Source organism: Myzus persicae, unplaced genomic scaffold, assembly GCF_001856785.1.
Source record: "Myzus persicae strain clone G006 unplaced genomic scaffold, MPER_G0061.0, whole genome shotgun sequence".
NCBI lineage: Eukaryota > Metazoa > Arthropoda > Insecta > Hemiptera > Aphididae > Myzus > Myzus persicae.
Genome location: NW_019104466.1, coordinates 62,450 through 81,948, shown reverse-complemented (window position 1 = coordinate 81,948; position 19,499 = coordinate 62,450). Strand labels below are relative to the sequence as shown.

Below are 19,499 nucleotides of genomic sequence, written 5' to 3'. Positions count from 1 at the left end.
CATTACATTATCGATAAATTAAGATTGTATGAAATATGAAGTTACTTTTACAACCATTTTATAGGAGAATAATTTTGTATATTGTTTAGAATAATTTCATGTTTTAAGTTAATCGTTAGCTTATTGTTCACTTGGTACTGTCATAAAATATTTGATGTTGAACATTTTAGAATATTATAGATTAATACTTCGTATACATATATCGTTTAAATATGGCACCTGTTCTTATGAGTTATGAAAAATAATTCAAGATCGAGAACCAAAATGTACAAAAATAGTCATTCAAATCGTTTTTCCTCTTACCCTTTTGATTTTTTTAAACTAGTTTCGTTAGCATATAAAAATGAAGGTTGGTATCCCGCGTGTGTGACGATGTAGTTGGTCGTAGTATTAAATTATGTAATAAAATTATATTTTAGAACGACCATCACATTCATATAAACAATACTGTGTCCATTATGTATACTAAAGGTTTCTTATGTAGATCAACACCAAAATGTTAAATAAAATCACGATAAAAATTATAGTTACCTATTTATATATTATACAATTATACAAGGGGAATGTTCGTAGCATAAAATGTAACTCCAGATACCTAAAAAATGTACCTATAAACGCCTTATTCAACACGGTTGAAGCCGAAGTGTATACACTACAATACAATTATTCCATGGCCATTAGTCGGTGGAAGCATAATAATTTTTATAGAGAAAAAAACTCGAGAAACACCGTTTTATTTTACATTTCGATTCAGTATAAAATATGTCCATTTATCTCAATATTTTGACAGTATATGTATATACTTTATATAGCATGCAAGGCGACTAGTTACGGTGTGTGATTGAATTCAGCATATAGGCGTACCAAAAATATGTTAATATTCGCATGCGAACGCATATAGTGGTTCAATTATTATTCGCCAAGTATTTGTAACACGATAGGTATTACGTCGAGATGCTTCATTGCCGGTCGACTACTTTGTTACGCTGTTGGGCGCACACGTCCGTGAACGGTACAGCCTCCGCAGATACAAAAGAAGCGAATAACAGAACGTGAGAAGTCTAACATAAGATTTAATTATTTCACGAAATTGAATTATTTCTGTTTGACCCGTACACGCGGCAGCGATTTTTTCCTCAGGGAACACGGACTTGCTGCTTGTTAACCAAAATTAAATTGTTTGAAAAAAAACAAAATAGAAAGTGGTCTAAGTAATAGTATAATATTATAATCAATACTTTTTAAGCCCATGACCACAACTACCGGTCTCATTTTGTACATTTCACTCGATCATGCCCATTTACATTTTTGTAAGTCTTCAGTGGGCTTTGACAATCATTCGTGAATTGGTACGATTTGTTCGATTAATAAATATACATGATAGTGATTCTCTACAATGTACAATTTCCATGAGGGGTCATAAAAAGCTTGTTAAAACTAACATCAGTAACTACAACATTACAACGTATACTCACCGATCATTTTAAAGCGCGCACCATGTGTACACTGCAAACCGTTTTAATTTTCAAAAGTAGACGCAAAAAATTTAACAATTTGTTAAAAATAAAATTATGTAATTATAACAATAATATATAACTCTATAATATTACAATCATTAGAATTTGTATACTAACACATAGACATTTGTACAACTTGTGAAATACAATAACAATGCTATTGTTAATCCACCTAATTAGGTTGAACTTTATAGAATATGTAGCTATAATACCCACATAATATTATGTAACGCAATATAACATAGTTTTATAAAATGTGTAAGTACTTTGTACTTACCAATTTGAAAAGTTATTTCATGTCCAAAATTTAATTGCCAACACCAGGAAGGTTATTTTTTTGTATGGACGAACAAGAGATACATCTAACATAATATTATTGTTATTATTTCTATATGTGTAAAAAGAGGTTAGTAAAGTAATCTCTTATCTACTACAAATCAATATAAATTCTGCATGCGGCTACTTAGTATAATAAAAGCCGATTTGTAGATTTCGCATAGATTTTTTCAGAGGTATGTTTCTCAATTGTTGTTAAAAAATTTAATATTTTACAGTCTAATCACATTATACATTTGTGCAGTATTATTCAGTATTAATGGATACACCAGCTTACATTGTAATAATATGGTGCATATTATATGTTGTGGAGAGTGGATATATTATAATGTATATTGTATATTCAACAAAACATTTTTTTTTTCGTTCGTCAATATTATATTACCTTTTGCAATAATGCATTTACTCTAAACACAAATAGTTAAACAAGTCAGACGAGATGTCGTAGTTGAAGATGATTATAGTAATTTGCGAGGGTAAGAAAAAATAATAATAATAATCAACCAAAAACCTGTTGGCTGTTAGCTTGCGGCTGTCAGAGTGGCCATGTATGTGTGTGTAGGTGCGAAAGCCAAATTGTCGCCAAATAATGTGTATACATACAAATGTATGTATTTAATATAATAGTAACTCATGTTATGTTGGCGTCTCGTGTGTGTTAATTAGCCGTCGACACGAATTCGGTTTAACACGCGTCTTTATATTTCGCCTGACTCGGCGGGGACCGGCTGCGTTTGGCAACGGGCACGATAAACGACGAGGGGGAAAAAACAATACCAGAAGTCATTCGGAAGAGATTATTTTGTACAGGAAGTGCAGGTGGACGAAGCCGTTGATTTTTTTTTGCCTTTCTAAACTCTGAAACACCATCCTACGAGAGTAGGAGAAAAAAACCTTAAACTCGATAGATGTATACACGGTATGTCCATCGCGAATAAACTAATAAAAATAATAATACATTATTTAACTGTATTTTGTTACTTTTTTTTCTCCTGCATTCGGAATTATTTAATGAGTGAGTGCTGTGCGTACCTAAGCTCCATACGTACATACGCGCATAGTATTTATGTACAGCGTATTGTTTTTTTAGTTTTTTTTTTGTACCGGGCCTACTTCTATAACTACCCGTGCGTTTTTTTCAAACAAAGAACAAATATTTTATTATGTAAATGTCCACTTCGAATGAAATGATACCCATCTGTCGGAGTGTTCGTATTAAACGTTGCGAGCCGGAACAGTGTATGAAAGAAAAATATGATCTCTTAAAAAAAACACACTCACATACCTACACTGACGGATATATTTACGTACAATATAATCACTCGGTTAAACTTGACGAACAAGAAGTCGAGTTCATGAATTATTTTAAGACGGTTGTTATTACAGGGAATTAAAATAATTACTAATTGTTGCCTAATTGTTTTGAAACGGTGTTTTTTTAATTTTTTTTTTTATTGTCTACCGAACAACAATAAAACAGTATATGCTTTTTTTAGAACCTTCTATTTTCTCTGTCGTTCTAATACCGGACGTACATTTATGAGACATTTTAACCTTATACATCATCATACAAATACTTACATCCTGAATAATGAATTAACACTTAGTTAATATTAATCTGTTAATTTCTACTTAACATAATATATTCCGCATATACAACATAAATATGTATTATTTTTACCGTTGAGAGATCCCATTTAATTTGAAAACACATGTTTAATTACTGCTTTGTTTATCTAATCTGCTTGTATTATGTTTGTTTTTTATACTTCGTCAAATAAAAATATCTCTATCAAATTATCAAATTTTTACACAACATAAAAAATATATGATTATATGAATGCTTTAAATTAATATAATAATGTACAATAATTTAGTTTAAAAAAAATAAATATATCAACCATAGCAAAACACAAAAATCAGTTACATCTGCTACGATATAAAACTAAAATGTTTTCAAACTCTTTATCTCTGAAAATCGTATGCAACAGATATTAATATATATGAAGGTACAGTACTCGCATACCTAAAATGTACCTATATGGGCTATGAAGTTATTTATTTTCATATCGTATGAACTGGTATGATACAAACAAATGTATTCTATCAATGAAATCGTTAAATAGATTGTCAAAAACTGTATCTTTATTCTTTATACTTTTACATATATGCCAAACATATTTAATATTTGTTCTATTAATTTTATTTATCGTAACCTAGAATAATTAAACCTAATCAATTTGAATTATTTTCAATTAGCTATTTTTTGTTTCAAACTTTTAATCTTGATATTTTTATCTTAGTTTGATTTTATTTGAAATTTTTATTTTTAAATTAATGGTATTGTGCAGTTGTGAATATTTTCAATAGCGTAACCTACTGGCATTAAATTAAAATAATATTACTGTACATTTTTACGGGTAAAACAGTAAACTTATAATGATAGACTTTATTCAAAAACACATTATAATATAATTAAAAAAATATGTTTAAATACTTAAATATATACCTAAATGAGTTGTAACTTGTAAATGTTCACAGTAGGTAGCTAAGACATTCACGCACATTTGATGCAAATTAGTATGTATATAAAAACTTTTGAATTTCTTTATGAAAACATACAGACTTTTTTGATATAATAAAATCAAAGCTTATGACACGCACTTTCATTTAACGTACCAACATAATACATTAAATTTCTACGTGAATATTAGTTTAACAATCAGGTTAATGCTCAATTTTTTTAAATGTTGTTATATTAAGTGGAGAATCTTAATTTCTTCTCATCTACTGCAATATTCTATACTGATTTTATTTATTTTGTTGGATAATTATTAAAGTACAATATTATTTATTCATTTTTTGAGTTCTAGATAAATCAGTTGATAGTTATACCTAATGTAATCAAAAAAAAAAAAAAATCACATTTAATAAATAGAGCAATTCGTTATTATATTTTAACACATTATTTCTATTATAAAGTCTATAAAATAGTTTTTGCATTCAGCATTTATAAACTGACTGAATAAATTAAAATATTTCTTACTTTTAAAATCCTAATACATATTATGTATGTAATAATTTTCAGGTTTATTTAAATTGATGATGTTATTTTTGAATAAAATAAACATAACTATAAATACAATATTGATAGCGGCAATGATAGCTGCCAAAGTGACAAATGATAATACGTATGATGTTATGACATTATAAGAGCTAGTACCTACTATATTCTATAAATTGAATATTTTGAATCAATCGAAAAAAACGGTTTTTTTTATAAACACAGGTCTTTTGACGTATAAATTATTTACCCTCCATATAAATCACTTTTGACGCTTTCTTATTAAAAGACGCGTACCTACATATAACTATACAGTCCAACGATTTGACTAACAAACTAGGTTTGTTTTCCCCCGGAAATATACGTCACATCATGTTTCACATCATGGTCAACCTCTAATGAGACACTGGGTCATTATATTATACACACATATGTACATATAAACATGAATATGAGAATAAAAAAAAATAGAAGCCGTTATTATATATCCAGAACCAGATGCTCCTATTGTCAAGATGACCATACCTATTGAATATTGACTGTCTGCCGCTTATTAAGTCTCATATTATTTAAATAGTACTCCTGCAGTGTATTTAACTGTGTTACGAAACAATGTAATGTCGTTATGCGTACGCGTATAATATACACGCCTGGCGATCGGACCGTCCCTTCCAGGTCCAGGTGTATGTTGATTTCTTGAATGGGCAGCGGTTCGAAGAATAACAAAAAATAAATTGTTCTTCGGTAATACGATATCGGATGACGTTGTAATCCATTATTTATGATTTTTTTTTTATTACTCAAGACAAAAGACTAACGCGTAACATGTGAAACCTGTTCACATGTACAACAAGACAGCTATAATAATAAGGACAAACGATTTGGATAAAAACCACAGAGAAATTGTATTGCAGATCGCACTAATTAAAATATATATGTATATAGTATGTATCCCTAACCTTATCCTATAAAATATAGAACATTTGTCAATATTCGTAAGTTGCCAGTATCACCACTTGTGACAGACATAATAGTATTTATATTATTTATATATTTTAAACGGTTTTTTTATTTAGTTGAAAAATAATATCTTGTTGGCCAAATTAAAAATTAATAAAGTTGATAGCGACTATAATAATATGTGTGTTAGTTAAACCGAAGTTATATGATTAAATATACGTGAATCAGTGGACTATTTCGATCGGCTAAGAACTCTAGTATCTATATATACTGCATTTTTATTAATTAGAATAATTGCTTTTTAATACTCTTCTAAACGTGACAAACATATTTGTTTCGTCGTTTCTGCGTTTGTTTTTCTCGTTGTATCATGAAATCAGAGCGGATAAGCAGTTCCATCGAATCCTCATCATTCGAAGTCAATGCATCATCCGACAGTCCGAAATCCTACAATGACAGCGGTTCGCGAAAAGCGGTGACGCGTGGTGTCGCCGGCGACTCTATTTCCGCAGGGACGTCGAAAAAAGTAGACAGGTACGCCTGGCAATCCGTAGGAGCCCGACCGAACTCACAGCTGTCGATCGACGAAGGCGACGGCGACGGCGTCAAAACCGACGAACGGACGGAAATGGAAGACAAAATGTTTCTGATCAACAGGCTGTTGAGGTGCAAACACCCGAAAACGAAGTGGTACGGAGACGACGATGACCATCGGCCGCGGTCGACCGATCGTCCGACGGTCGAGAACGATTCGGGGTTCGATCGTTACGAAGCCGTGGACTCGCGGCAAAGTCTCTGCGACGACGGCGAGAGCGACACCGACGGTGACGACGGTTCGTCGACGTCGTCTTGGCTGTTGGGCACCGACGAGGTCATCACCAAACAGCGTAGTCGTCGGTCTCCGGAAAAACTAGCCCCGGCGGCTACGACAGCCGCCAAAGGCCGCCGTCAGAAGAAAAACCCGGCACTCGGATGCAATAAAACGTTGACGCGGCGGCGGCGGCCGCCCTCAGCCGAGAAAAGACACCGGGAAGAGAGACTGCTGTCGTCGTTGCTGCCACAGTCGCCGCAGCCGTTCGAGGTCATCGTCGATTCTGGTAAGTATTTCGCAAATGCCTCCGCGGCTCCCAGTCGGCGTCAGAGGGAACGGCAGATCAAAGACGCGTACGCGGCGTCGGAACAAAACACCCGGACGCCGGCGGCGGCGAGGGCCCGGCGGACCACCGACCGCAGTCACGAGGCGTCGTCTTGCATTAATCGCAAAATGGGTAACAGAGAAATCACGCGCACAAACAAAATAATCGCCGACAAGATATTGAATGTCCGGACGACCATTCCGAAAGCCAAAAAATAATCGATTAGCGCACCTGCGAACGAACATCGTCACCGCCGCCGTCATCATCGTCATCGTCGTCATCAGCGCGGGGCGTGTTGTGCACCCACCATATTATTATTATAATATACTATAATAATGCGTGTGTGCTGCGGCGTACTATTTTTTTTCATTTTCATTCGCCTGTACGATTAACGAAATATATATTTTATTTTATGATTTTTTTTTTTATTATTAAACAAACTGTCCGTGGCGTCTGCATTGGCCATTGGACGTAGCAGCACATTATATATATATATATATATATATATATTTAGAGGTTGCATGCATTTTTAAACGATGGCAAACAGAATAACATATTAAGAAACAAAAGTAAAAAATATAATAAAAGAAAAATAATAATAATTCAAAGAGAGATATAAAAATATATTTTATTATTTTCGGTGTGTAACGATATATTATAATATTAATAATAATAATGATAATATATTTATGCGACGTGATATCGTATGTCGTTTAAAATCTACATGAGCCGTATATTTATATTATAATAAATAATAATATAGAAACGCGTTTGAAAAATTTTGGAACATGCCGCACGTATATATTCGTATATATATTCCTGAAGATGTCGGAGACAATAATATCCGGCTGTGCAGTGTTCGATTTCGTCACTGAAGTTTTGTACAATAGTATTCAAATTTGTAAGTAATCTACGTTAAGTCGTGGTGTAAACCGAGAATTTGACGAAAATCTTATGATGTAATATGATATTATATTGGTTCCAGTAAAAAACCGAAATCCGTCAACATTAGTTTTCACAACCCCCTTTTGTGAAAACTGATTTTAACTAGTTACAACTAGAATTAACTTCAAGTTTAAATGTGTAAATGAAAAAACTATTTTTCACTGAAATAGATAGGTATCTATAAAAAATAAAACCTAAAACGTGTACGACCTTAAGCGATAGCAATAGACTAGCCGACTATCACCCATCAAATAAATTCAGATAACACCGACCGGCTGGCTATCAAATCGGCTAAGAAATCATAGTTAAAGAGATAGGCAATATAGCTGCTGTAGTAGCTGTTTGCCTGTGTGTATATCATCAAGCTATTTACAAAGGTCTTTGAGTGACTATCTGTGCCTATCGTTCAGTTCATGGCTGCATGTACAGTGCGTTATTAATTGTTCATTTTTTGCGTTTTTCGTGGTGGAAAAGTTTTTCATTTGTGTTAACAATATTTTTGATACAAACTAAGAATGAAATTAATTTCCACTAGATAGTTTTACGGCTAGTTCTGATTAAAGGTACGTTAAACCTAATCTTAAAGTTGAGGTTCCTGGTCGATTCTAGTTTTAACAGTAGTTTTTATTTTATTCAAAAAAGTTTTTTTATTTACAATCTGTAATTACATTGTTGTAAAATGAGTGAATCGGAGGGGGATTATTGCCATAAAGTGAAAGTCACTCGTGAATTATGGGTACTTAAAATCAGTTTTAACAAAATTGGCTTGTGAAAACTAGCATTGACGAATTTTGAGTTTTAGCAGTAAAATATTCACAAAATATAGGTATCTAGGTATAAAACAATACGAGCGAAAACGACTCCATTGAGTAATCGTAGTAAATATTATAAGAAATCTATATTTGAGAGCGTTTACGAATTAATTAATTACAACATATATTGTCAGTCGCCATCATGATAATATTATACTCATCATATATGATACTCGTGATATTATATATTATATATGAGGGTGGTCGGGTAGGGCCTCTAAAATCGTATACATGTAGTATGTAAGGAGAAATAGATACCCGCAGCTACGCTGTTTTGTTGTTAACAATTAGGTACCTACCAATTATAAATTAGATACATATTATAGTCAAATAGAGCTTAATCCGGAAGTCCTATTGGTTATTTCCAATAAGTTATGTAAGTTTATATAATGCTTAGGAAATTCAAAAATTCAAAACGAATTCAGTAACCTTACCTACACGTGCTTACAGATATCCTAAAACCCTGCAGTGACTTGATAGTGCCGACATGTATACCACGTTAAAACATGAATTAGATACTTAGTGTAATAATGAAATAGGGCGTCGTTGTAGATCCCCAGGTTGTACGAAGGCCAGGAAAAGTGAACTGAAGTAATTCACCCCACTGTAGGTCAGTGGCCCAAAAATAAAAAAGGTCGCGTGATAGTGGTTTTAAATTATTATTACATCTATATATAGCTGCTTGAAATAGGTATATTAGTTCGCTGACATAACAATACCATAGTCGAAAAGTCTTAGAAGATGTGTAAGAACATAAAATATGTATAGGTACTTATATACATATATATATATTTATTGAATATTATTCAGTTTCCGTAATGGTGACGTTAATACTGTGGCAGCTTAGAAAACAATAAAACCACAATTAAGGATGTTTGAGCAGAAAATTTGAAATATTGCAGCAGGCAATTTATCATGAATGGAATGTCTGCGGTGTACATACATTAATAAATGGTAGTAAGAAAGACCTTAAAATCATCTAAAATTCCAAAATTACCCCTAAACATACTAATTTATTGGCGGAAAATGCTAAAAGAGAAAGACTTTTTCAAGTAGAACTTCAATTTCGGTTACGTTTGGTTCAATTTAAATGTTGATAAAAGATTTGTATTTATCAACCTTTTTAGTTTTTACTATAATTTATTAGTTATGGTAAAAGAAAAATATTTAACGTTTATTACTTAATAATATATGACGTAGATTTTCATACTTTTCTTTTTTAAATATTTTTGATTTAACCTTAAGGCTTGTTAAATACAAAACAATGTTTTTTTATCTGGAAAAGAAGCTAATAAACTAATGGGTATTCAAATATTAAAAACAGTAATCAGACGTTGGGATGTACATAAACTAACCTTTCACTAATAATTGGTTTAAAACCACAAAAAAGGGTATTCTCCAATAAGCCTTAAACCCCAAGCTTCATAAAAGATCCCGAAACCAATAATTTTTATTTTCAATAACCCTTAATTCAAGTCTTTTAAAATCATCTCATTGAGCAGTTACCTGTTCAAAGATAAACTCATATGTAATTTAAAAATACTATTTCAATAAACACCATTAGTACCTTCTACACTGGAAAAAAATAACTAAGTTTAACAATATATTATAGCTTAAATAATTCAACTGCAACAAGAAAGTAATATATTATATATAACCCATGAAATAAGAAGTGTTGTATATTGCAGTAGTAATATAGTAAGTGTGTTGTTAGTAATATGTGTTGCAGTGTTGTTAAGTTATAGGTTATATTTTTACCATATGCCGATATACTTATGTATACACAAATATATTCTAGTTTAAACGTATTAAATATTTTTATTTTTTCATATTTCTTTGAAATTGTATTTTGATTGACATATACTTACTAAACGATCAATATATAATGGGTGAACATTATGTAAACATATTATTATCATTTAATCGGTTATGCGCGATTCCGCTGCAAGTCATATATATTATTAAGTCATAATTTATATAATAGTACCTATCACAGAAAAAAAAAAATTTTAAAAATTTGTTTTTTCGCCCGACAGCTAACCCCATGTAGACATGATTGTTATAATGATTGTTTTTACAATCTCTATCGTTGCATTGATATAAAGCAGTTAAGCATTTTAGTTAATCCCACACACATATGTTTTATAATATTAATATATAAATGCTCGTTTCGTGCTCGATCGTCGTCGGACGCGTTCGGCGGGGGCGTCAAAGGTCTACCCGCGTGCACGCGAATAAAAATACATCGCGTCCATTAAAATAATAATAATAATTAATAATAATAATAATAATAATAATAATAATAATAATGATAGGTGGGTAATGATAATATATTCGACGAGCGTTTGGGGCCATTGTTGTTGCAAAGCCAACCGAGCGCGGCGTCGTTACGTGCGCGAGTGACCGGCCGTGCGTGCGCGCACAAGCGTCGGGACGCACGTTGTAATATTATTGCGTAATGGCGTATGGGTACCCGCTTGTGCACACGCACACACGAACGCGGGCGCGCTACTGCCGCCGCGGGTAGGCGTACGCGGCCGGACGGGCGAGCGGGTGGTGACGGCCAAAGTCGACTATGGCACGTAACCGCACCAAAGCGGCGGACGGCGGCCACGTCGGCGACTGCGGACGACGACGACTACACGGCCGCCGGTCACAACAACGCGAGTAGAACCCGTCGCCATGGATACGTCCGAGCGGCCGCGCAATAACATTATAACAACAATAACAATATTATTATTATTATTATTATACCATTACGATACTACAATATTAAATACACACAGACGAGCGCGCTCGCGCGCACCCATATGGCTATATATATATATATGCCTATACGGCCAGCCAACATATATTGCCGCCGCGACCCCCTTTCGCGCAGCGCACCCACCCACACCCATCACACGCACGCACGCCGGCGGTCACCCCTCTGACCCCGCCGCCCCCACTGACCCGTTCGCATGCTTTCCTGCATGGCTGCCCCCGGGACCCGAAGGCCAGTGGTCGTCGAATAACATATTATATTAGTATTATTATTATTATTAATATTATTACTCCGTCCGCTCGTCCTTTTTTCAGTCGGAAGTAAACGCAAACATCGGTATTACCTCTCTACGCAGCCCTACTTCGTCGTGGGTTAGGACACCTCCTTATCCTCCTTCTCCACCTCATCCACCACCTCCCCGGCATCTTCTACTTCATCCGCACTTATTAGCCCCCCGCGTGGTTTACAACATACGATTATTAGAATATTGTACTGAGCCCGCGCGTTTACATATTCCACTGGCGCCGTATGCATTTCAGCGTGCTATAAACCGCGATTAATATGCGATTATCAGATATTATTATATTATCGCTCGTTTGCGTATTATGAATGCTATTATTGTAATGCGTGGCTAGCGGGTAAAACGAAATAATATTTTTTGGACGACCGCTGCAGATCAATCGCAACAATATGAACGGTGTTGATGTCTTTTGTGGGTGCAGGCGAAATCAGTTTTATTCGAACTCGTGAGGTATTGTAATATTTTTACCGCGTCAAATATAATAATAATAATAATAATATTATATCGTTATTTGAGACGAAGAAAAGATAGTACGCAAAAATATTTAAAACTATACGCAAGTCCGCACTTGACTGCATGATATTTGGTTGTAACCAAACTAAATGTATAATATGTATAATATAGCTGAACGGTAAATTTCACGACAAGACGACCGACGATCACTAACCTCTGATGTGCTCTTATTTGCAGTCGTAATTTTCGGTGCTGAGTGCCCTTCCAAAGACCTTGATAACAATATTCAATAATAATATTATGAAGGATAATTTTTTATACGTATAAGACATTAATTTCAAAAACCATTTTAACCTTTTTTTAAAAATTATAATTTTTTTCACACAAATTATAGTTATTACAAAAGTACGTTTTTGATCATAACTTGTACTATTTAGTTTTAACATTTTTGAACGTCAACATGAGTACATCTTTACCATTGTTATCCAAAACAGAGTGTTTTTTCTTAATATTTGGGTGCATTAAAATCAAATTTTGAATGAGTAATTACATATTTGTAACTAAAAAGTATTTAAAGTGTGGCCAAAAAATGTCAACTAAACTCAGCTCATATAAACTTAAGTTAAATAACTAATTTTAAACAATCGTTCGATATTCAATAAATTAGTTTCACTCAGTGTATTTAAAAATGATCAACTTTGAAACGTATTTAGCGTTGATAATATAAAAACCCAACTATTAAAAATGTCAGGAGGTCTTGACCCCTGAATTCACCTCCCCCCAAAGTTAAGGCCTTGGCTTAATATTTCGATGTATACTTTACGGGGCCCTTAATCCCTAAATATCAAACAAATAAATAATTTAAGAGACTGAAAAAAAAACGAAGCTACTCCGGCCGTATTTGTGTCTCAGTGGCCATGGTCTGGCCGACACTGATTGTATATAATGCAATTAATATGTAATTAAATGCAGGATTCTAAAATCGTCGCAGTTACCTACTTAAACGTTGCATAAAACAAATTCAATACCAGTGCGAATTAAAATCGTATGGGCGTAAAAACACCGTGACATGGGCTTTAATAATTACACCTCATTATTCACCCTGAAAAATGGAAAGGTTAGTCATTATATTATTATATTATACTGTGCACTTTTGGTTGACAGAACAATATAATAATTATTATTACGGTGGTATGCATTTGAAAGCAAATGCTGTTTTTTGCGAGCTTGCGTTGCCCTTAAATGATGTAGAAATATAACAACTCTTAGACATAAAAATGTTCCATTTAATTTCTATATATATACGTATACTATAGCCACTTTTGGTTTTTTCTCTCTTTTTATATTTTGTGTTAGATTTACAATATTGTTTATCACAATAATTATGCACGTATTTACGGTACAACTCATCGATAAGAAATTATGAAAATTCGGAAACTTTAGTGTAACCAGGATGATTATTTATGCACCGTCCGCCGGTAACTTTGGTGTAGATACCCACTTTGAGAGGTCATCTATGTGGTCATAACTGCATAGTAATATTTTAAGTCCAAACAGTGTACGTATTACTGAAGACAGTTATTGTCAAAACATGTGGTTGAATATTATATACACTTTTTATTCAGCATAAAACTAATATTTATTCGGTAGAAAAACGTGATAGGCTAGTTTGTGTATTTTTAAACAGAATTGATTCAGACAAGATTTTAATTTGAAACTATTATAATATTGTAATTGATTTTTTTTTTTTTTTTGTAAATGCAATCTAAAACACAACACCTCTTTTGCATTTATTCTAGTTCTATAAGTGTTTTTTTTTTTTTTAAATCATTTATTTATTACCCGGAATGCCAATCGCAATATTAAATATGGGTACAAAAGTAGGTTCCTGCATAAAATACACATCGTTATTACATTCGTATACGTCCACCAACCCACCGCGCCGATGTCACAAGACTGCGATCCCTCGCAGCAGTGTCGTTTACGGGTATCCTCTACTAAATAATATAATACAACACAATATAATATTTATACACACATATATATATGTACACCTACCTGCCTATAGTCCATAACGCACGACCGCGCACCCCCGCAAATCGCATCATCGCCAAATGATAATGGTAATATTATAATCGACTTGGCGGTGTGTACATCGTAACGTCGCATTACGCAAGGCGTACGACGACGGGGGCGAGGGCACAGAATATTGTACGTATACACGTAGACACGGTATATATGTCGTAGTTATCGTACCATATTATACTGTTTAGCACAATATAAATAATATTATACTTAGGTATATACACGCGTAATTGGACGCCCGAAGGGACACCACATCGCCGACCGGAGGAGGAACATTACGCGCGGACGGCCGACGCGTCGTAGGTATAGGTACATGCGATATTATTATTACGGCGCCGTCGAGTTTTAATAATAATAATAATAATAATAATAATAATAACATAATATTAATATAATATCGCAATAATATTATATTCAATATTATGCACGCGAAGCCGTCCGCTCCCACGTCGAAAATCGCACCCTCCCCGCCGTCGACCGTAGATTTTTTTTCAGCGTGATTTCACTCACCCGTGCTGCAAGGCGCCGTCGCGGCCGCAGGTATCTATATGTATATATTTATATATCGCGAAAAATCGGTATCTATATCTACAATATGTGTATATATTATATAATATTATAATGTTCCTATTACCTGGTATTATATTATATTATTATGCTGCTGCTGCAGCATCGCCGCTGCCGCCGGCTCTGCGGATGCATAATAATATAATACACTTGCGGCCCAAACACTCGGGTTCGTGTACTATACGAATTCATCCTCGAGAAATAGTATCGAGTATCGTCCAGCGTACGACTCAATAAACGAGATTTGCACACTTGAATGGAAGAAGGGGGGGGGGTCCTTAGTGACGTGTTATTATTTTCGAAAAATTTGCAAAACACATCGCACGCCCGTGGGTTAAAATACTAGGGTTTAAATACTATACTAGGTTGAAAAAACTAGGGTTTTCCCTATTTCACGGGATGCCCAAAATCGGATAACAACGATAGTGTTACGAGGGGAACAAAACGATATGATATCGTTGCTTTTTTTTTTTTTTCATCGTAACGTAAGAGAGACGACGAACAGCAGTACAGCATACGTGTTGTCTTATAATATAAAAACGTATTGATACGAAATGGCACATTTTTGCGCAATGGAACCAATTTTGCGTTTTTAACTTCAATATTAGAATTTACTGAAATCGCTGATCAATAATTACCAAACTTTAAGACAGTTGTCCGTGTTTGAATAGTATCGGATTTTTGAGGTATGTACGTTTTTAAGGGTGTTGTGAGTACCCGAACGCTATTACAGATGGTACTTAAAAATACACACACCTACCTAGTTCACTTAAAAATATTGATATCTTGGTAAACCCCAACATGATTTATAAACAAAAATAATGTTTTTATATTGATTTTTCAATAAGTTGTGTATATTTGTTAAATTCACTTTAATTTAGAGCTAATATATTATATTATGTTAAGCGCGCTTGGCGATAATGCGGCGTGTGTGCACCATAAACATTAAACATTACATATCATTTGGCTGTACATGCCATCTAACACTCACCATCGACGTCGTCTCCGTCATTGTTTGTGCAAAGGAAATCGTTCCATCTGACCTCTACTAGTGGTCAGATAGTTATAACGTAGTATTTGAAATAAAAATTATTTTAAAATTTGGTATCCACACGTGTCGTGCATATGCGCGTATTTTATCTGCAGTGGCGTATAAAGTTTAAGATATTTAGAAAAAGATGAAACTTTCACCGGTCCTTTAATACGAACAAAATTGAATTTACCGGTTGTACCTATTTGTATATTTTGTCACTGGTGAAACGAGGTTGGTAAAACATTTATTACTAATACATAATTTTCACTTAACTACTGATGAAAATAAATAAATAATTATGATCCACGTATAACATTGCAATGGAATTTAATAAATATATAATTGTATGCCCACCTTGTCGACCGTGCCTACCTAAATTAAAACCATTGAAATTGGAAATCGTCTCCGTATCAGCGTTTAAAATTAAAAAAATGAAATGAAACAATGATCACGTTAAGTTTAACTTAAAGTAACAAACCAAAACACTGTGGATCGGTTTTATGAATGATTTTCATAAAACGCGTATTAATAGGTACATCCAGTACCCATAGTATATATAATATAGTAAATATTATTGAGTAAAAATATAATTTTATACTTTTCGGGTGAGTTAAAGAAAACAATTAAACCCTAAGCTAATTGATCACAAAATCGTTGAGTTACAAGTTAATGTCTAACAAATAACGAATTTAACTCGCTTCGTTTAAAGTTAGTATCAAAAATGATTAACTTGTCACAATTAAAAAATACTAATCAACTTATTAGTTAACTAGGTGCAGGTATCTTTTTTTGTTACGATACAACAGCGGTATTCGATTATTTTTAAATAAAATCATGCATACAGACAACAGTATAGGTACCTACCTAATGAATGTATAAAACCATTCAAACAAAAAAATTGTTTATTGACTTGATGGATGATTTTGAAACCAAGTGAAAAAAACCAAGTTGCTTAAACTATAGTTAAATTCTTAAGTTTATTTGAAGACAATCAATATTTAATACTAACTAATGACGTTATTGCTATTTAAAAAAAAAAAAACTTTTCTTCTTAACCAAAACTTTTTGACTAATTAACGTCCTTCTTTGCAGATTATACCTACTTATCATACGAGTACCGATTTTGAACTATTATACGTTCATTACAATAGTACAGTCGCACGTGGTGTGTAATATCGACGCACTTTTTCATGATTCCGTATGGCTTCGTGTGTATAATATTTTATGTGAATGCGAACCATTGACGTAGGTACACAATATCACGTCAAACGGTCTGTTAAATTTAAACTGTTCATTAAATAATATAATATCATATAATAATATAGGTATTATAATATAGGTAATGAGAAACAAAAACTTATTAACCGTTCGATTTTTTTTTCTTCGGAATGAAAGTCCTGAATAGCATTATGATTTCGAAAAATATCTCGGTGTCGGTTTTCATTTACAATATATTAATATATTATATGTGTGCGTGTGTGTGTGTGTGTGTGTGTGTGTGTGTGTGTGTGTGTGTGTGTGTGTGTGTGTGTGTTTATGTGTTACACGCGCTCATTTTTTTACACTCTGAAGCGCATTGATGGTTTTCTGCGTCGCAGTGATTTCAGAGAGCGCGCGATTCCACTTCAGCGTTATCGAATTTCTCTGCAAACGGTAGCCGTCTATGTAGCCACCGGAGAAGCTGACATTTTTGTTCGGAGCTTAACATGTGTTCGTGTGCAACGATCACGATTTGCGTTTTGTACTGTTGTTTTATTATAATATTATGTATATAAATCATAAAATAATATAATATATTATCTTATAATATGTATAAGTACCTACCTATATATTTATATGTATACGTACACGATTGTTGAAGGATAATACTAGTAATGGTATAATATGTATTATTTAAGACATATTGTTATAATATTATAATATAATATACCATTTAAAAAAATATATATTTTAATTAATTGTGTTACAATTACAACGTAACATATAGTTATGCTTATCATTTATACTAGATATATAGTACAGCTGGTATACATAAATCACACACAGCAGCGTAGCCAGTAATTAGTCAAAGGGGAGGGGGATTTAACAAATCTGATATAAAGACACGACGCGAAATATTATGAGCACTCTGAACCATGCACTTTATCACTAATTTTACCAAGCACGTAGGTACCGGTTATTTTTCCCTAACTGAATAATAAATATTATTTGATTAGTCGGATAATGATATTTGCAAATGCTAATTATTTCTAATTATTATATACACAGCAGTAGGTGCTCCCAACAGTATAGGTAAACATATTACATCTTTTTTTTAAAATCTTAATCTGGGTGTAATGTATTTTTTAATAGTCATAACTCATAAGTATATATTTATATGCCTATTTGCATCTAAATTCAAAATTATATCAATCTTATTCTTCTGGAGTCTTGAGTAAATTTATTAAGAACTTCATCCGTTGTTAAAATTATTTCATGATGAATATTTTGCAATGCTATAAACTATTCGATCTATCTTCTCCGTGAATGTTTTACTTTCTTAGGTATGTCTTAAACTTTTTAGTGCAGATAATGACCTTTCACTGATCGCAGTAGTTACGGGATGTGTAGTCGGTACTTGGAGATGTTTATAAGTAGAAGGGAATAAGTGTGTTACGTCATGTTACAATAACGTTCAATGAATTTTTTGGTTCTCCTCTGATTTAAACCACTACATCCCTCTCGGCTATGCTATATTGATTACATAACTATAATAAACATAGGTAATTGCAGCGTACTTTAGAAAAATCCTCAAAAAGTATAATTATCATGTGTTATTTTTTTGCCTTTCCACATTGAACCATGTATAAACGCGCTTGATTACGAATAGGACTGGCTTAAAATTGTATATTTATTCATTATTGTAGTAATAATTATTGACAATGTTTTAAATGTCTAACCATAATATTAAATTATATAGTGTTCGTTTTTTGATCTTTCGTTGTTGATTATCTGCAGGAACCCTTAGACCTCCTGGACTGATTGGTGGAAGCAAACCCAAGGTGGCCACCCCAGCAGTCGTATCGAAAATTGAATTCTACAAACGAGAAAATCCAACGATATTCGCCTGGGAAATTCGTGAAAAGCTCATATCTGAAGGTAATAACAATAACATTATTGTTTTATGTAACTATAATATTATAAACTATTCAATCGATATAAAACGATAGTATATCATCGTCTTCTGTTCCATATAAATGGTTATGGTTGATACGTATCAATATATTTTTAATATTCTTATACTATGTTAATTTAGATTATTAAAAGAATTTAATTCTGAGTTAATTTTAGAATTATTTTAATCCAAATTAGAATAGGCCACTAAATCACAGTGACTATACTTACTAATAACTAGAAGAGCACAATAGATACCTGTAAAATAATAATAATAATGCATCCCAATTTTTAGGAAAAAGTATAATTCTTTATAATTATCAATAGGCATAAATAAGTTTCTCCTAATCATTTGGTATACATTGGGGGGGGG

At 33.1% G+C, this 19,499-nt stretch overlaps 2 protein-coding genes across 2 annotated transcripts in view; both read left to right on the top strand.

The window, feature by feature from the left end:
- Positions 1-19,499, top strand: part of LOC111042389 — a 66,083-nt gene that overhangs the window by 25,868 nt on the left and 20,716 nt on the right. Inside the window, exon 4 of the mRNA XM_022326978.1 lies at positions 18,971-19,111. Coding sequence (XP_022182670.1) covers positions 18,971-19,111 — 141 coding nt within the window. The remainder of the gene's footprint in view (positions 1-18,970; positions 19,112-19,499) is intronic.
- LOC111042390 lies at positions 6,144-7,297 on the top strand. Its single transcript, XM_022326979.1, has one exon. It carries the CDS (start codon positions 6,248-6,250, stop codon positions 7,229-7,231), a length of 984 nt encoding a protein of 327 aa, XP_022182671.1. The 5' UTR covers positions 6,144-6,247; the 3' UTR covers positions 7,232-7,297.

Excerpts from the sequence above, each read along its gene's own strand:
- LOC111042390 (XM_022326979.1), top strand. The coding sequence starts at position 6,248 with ATGAAATCAGAGCGGATAAGCAGTTCCATCGAATCCTCATCATTCGAA.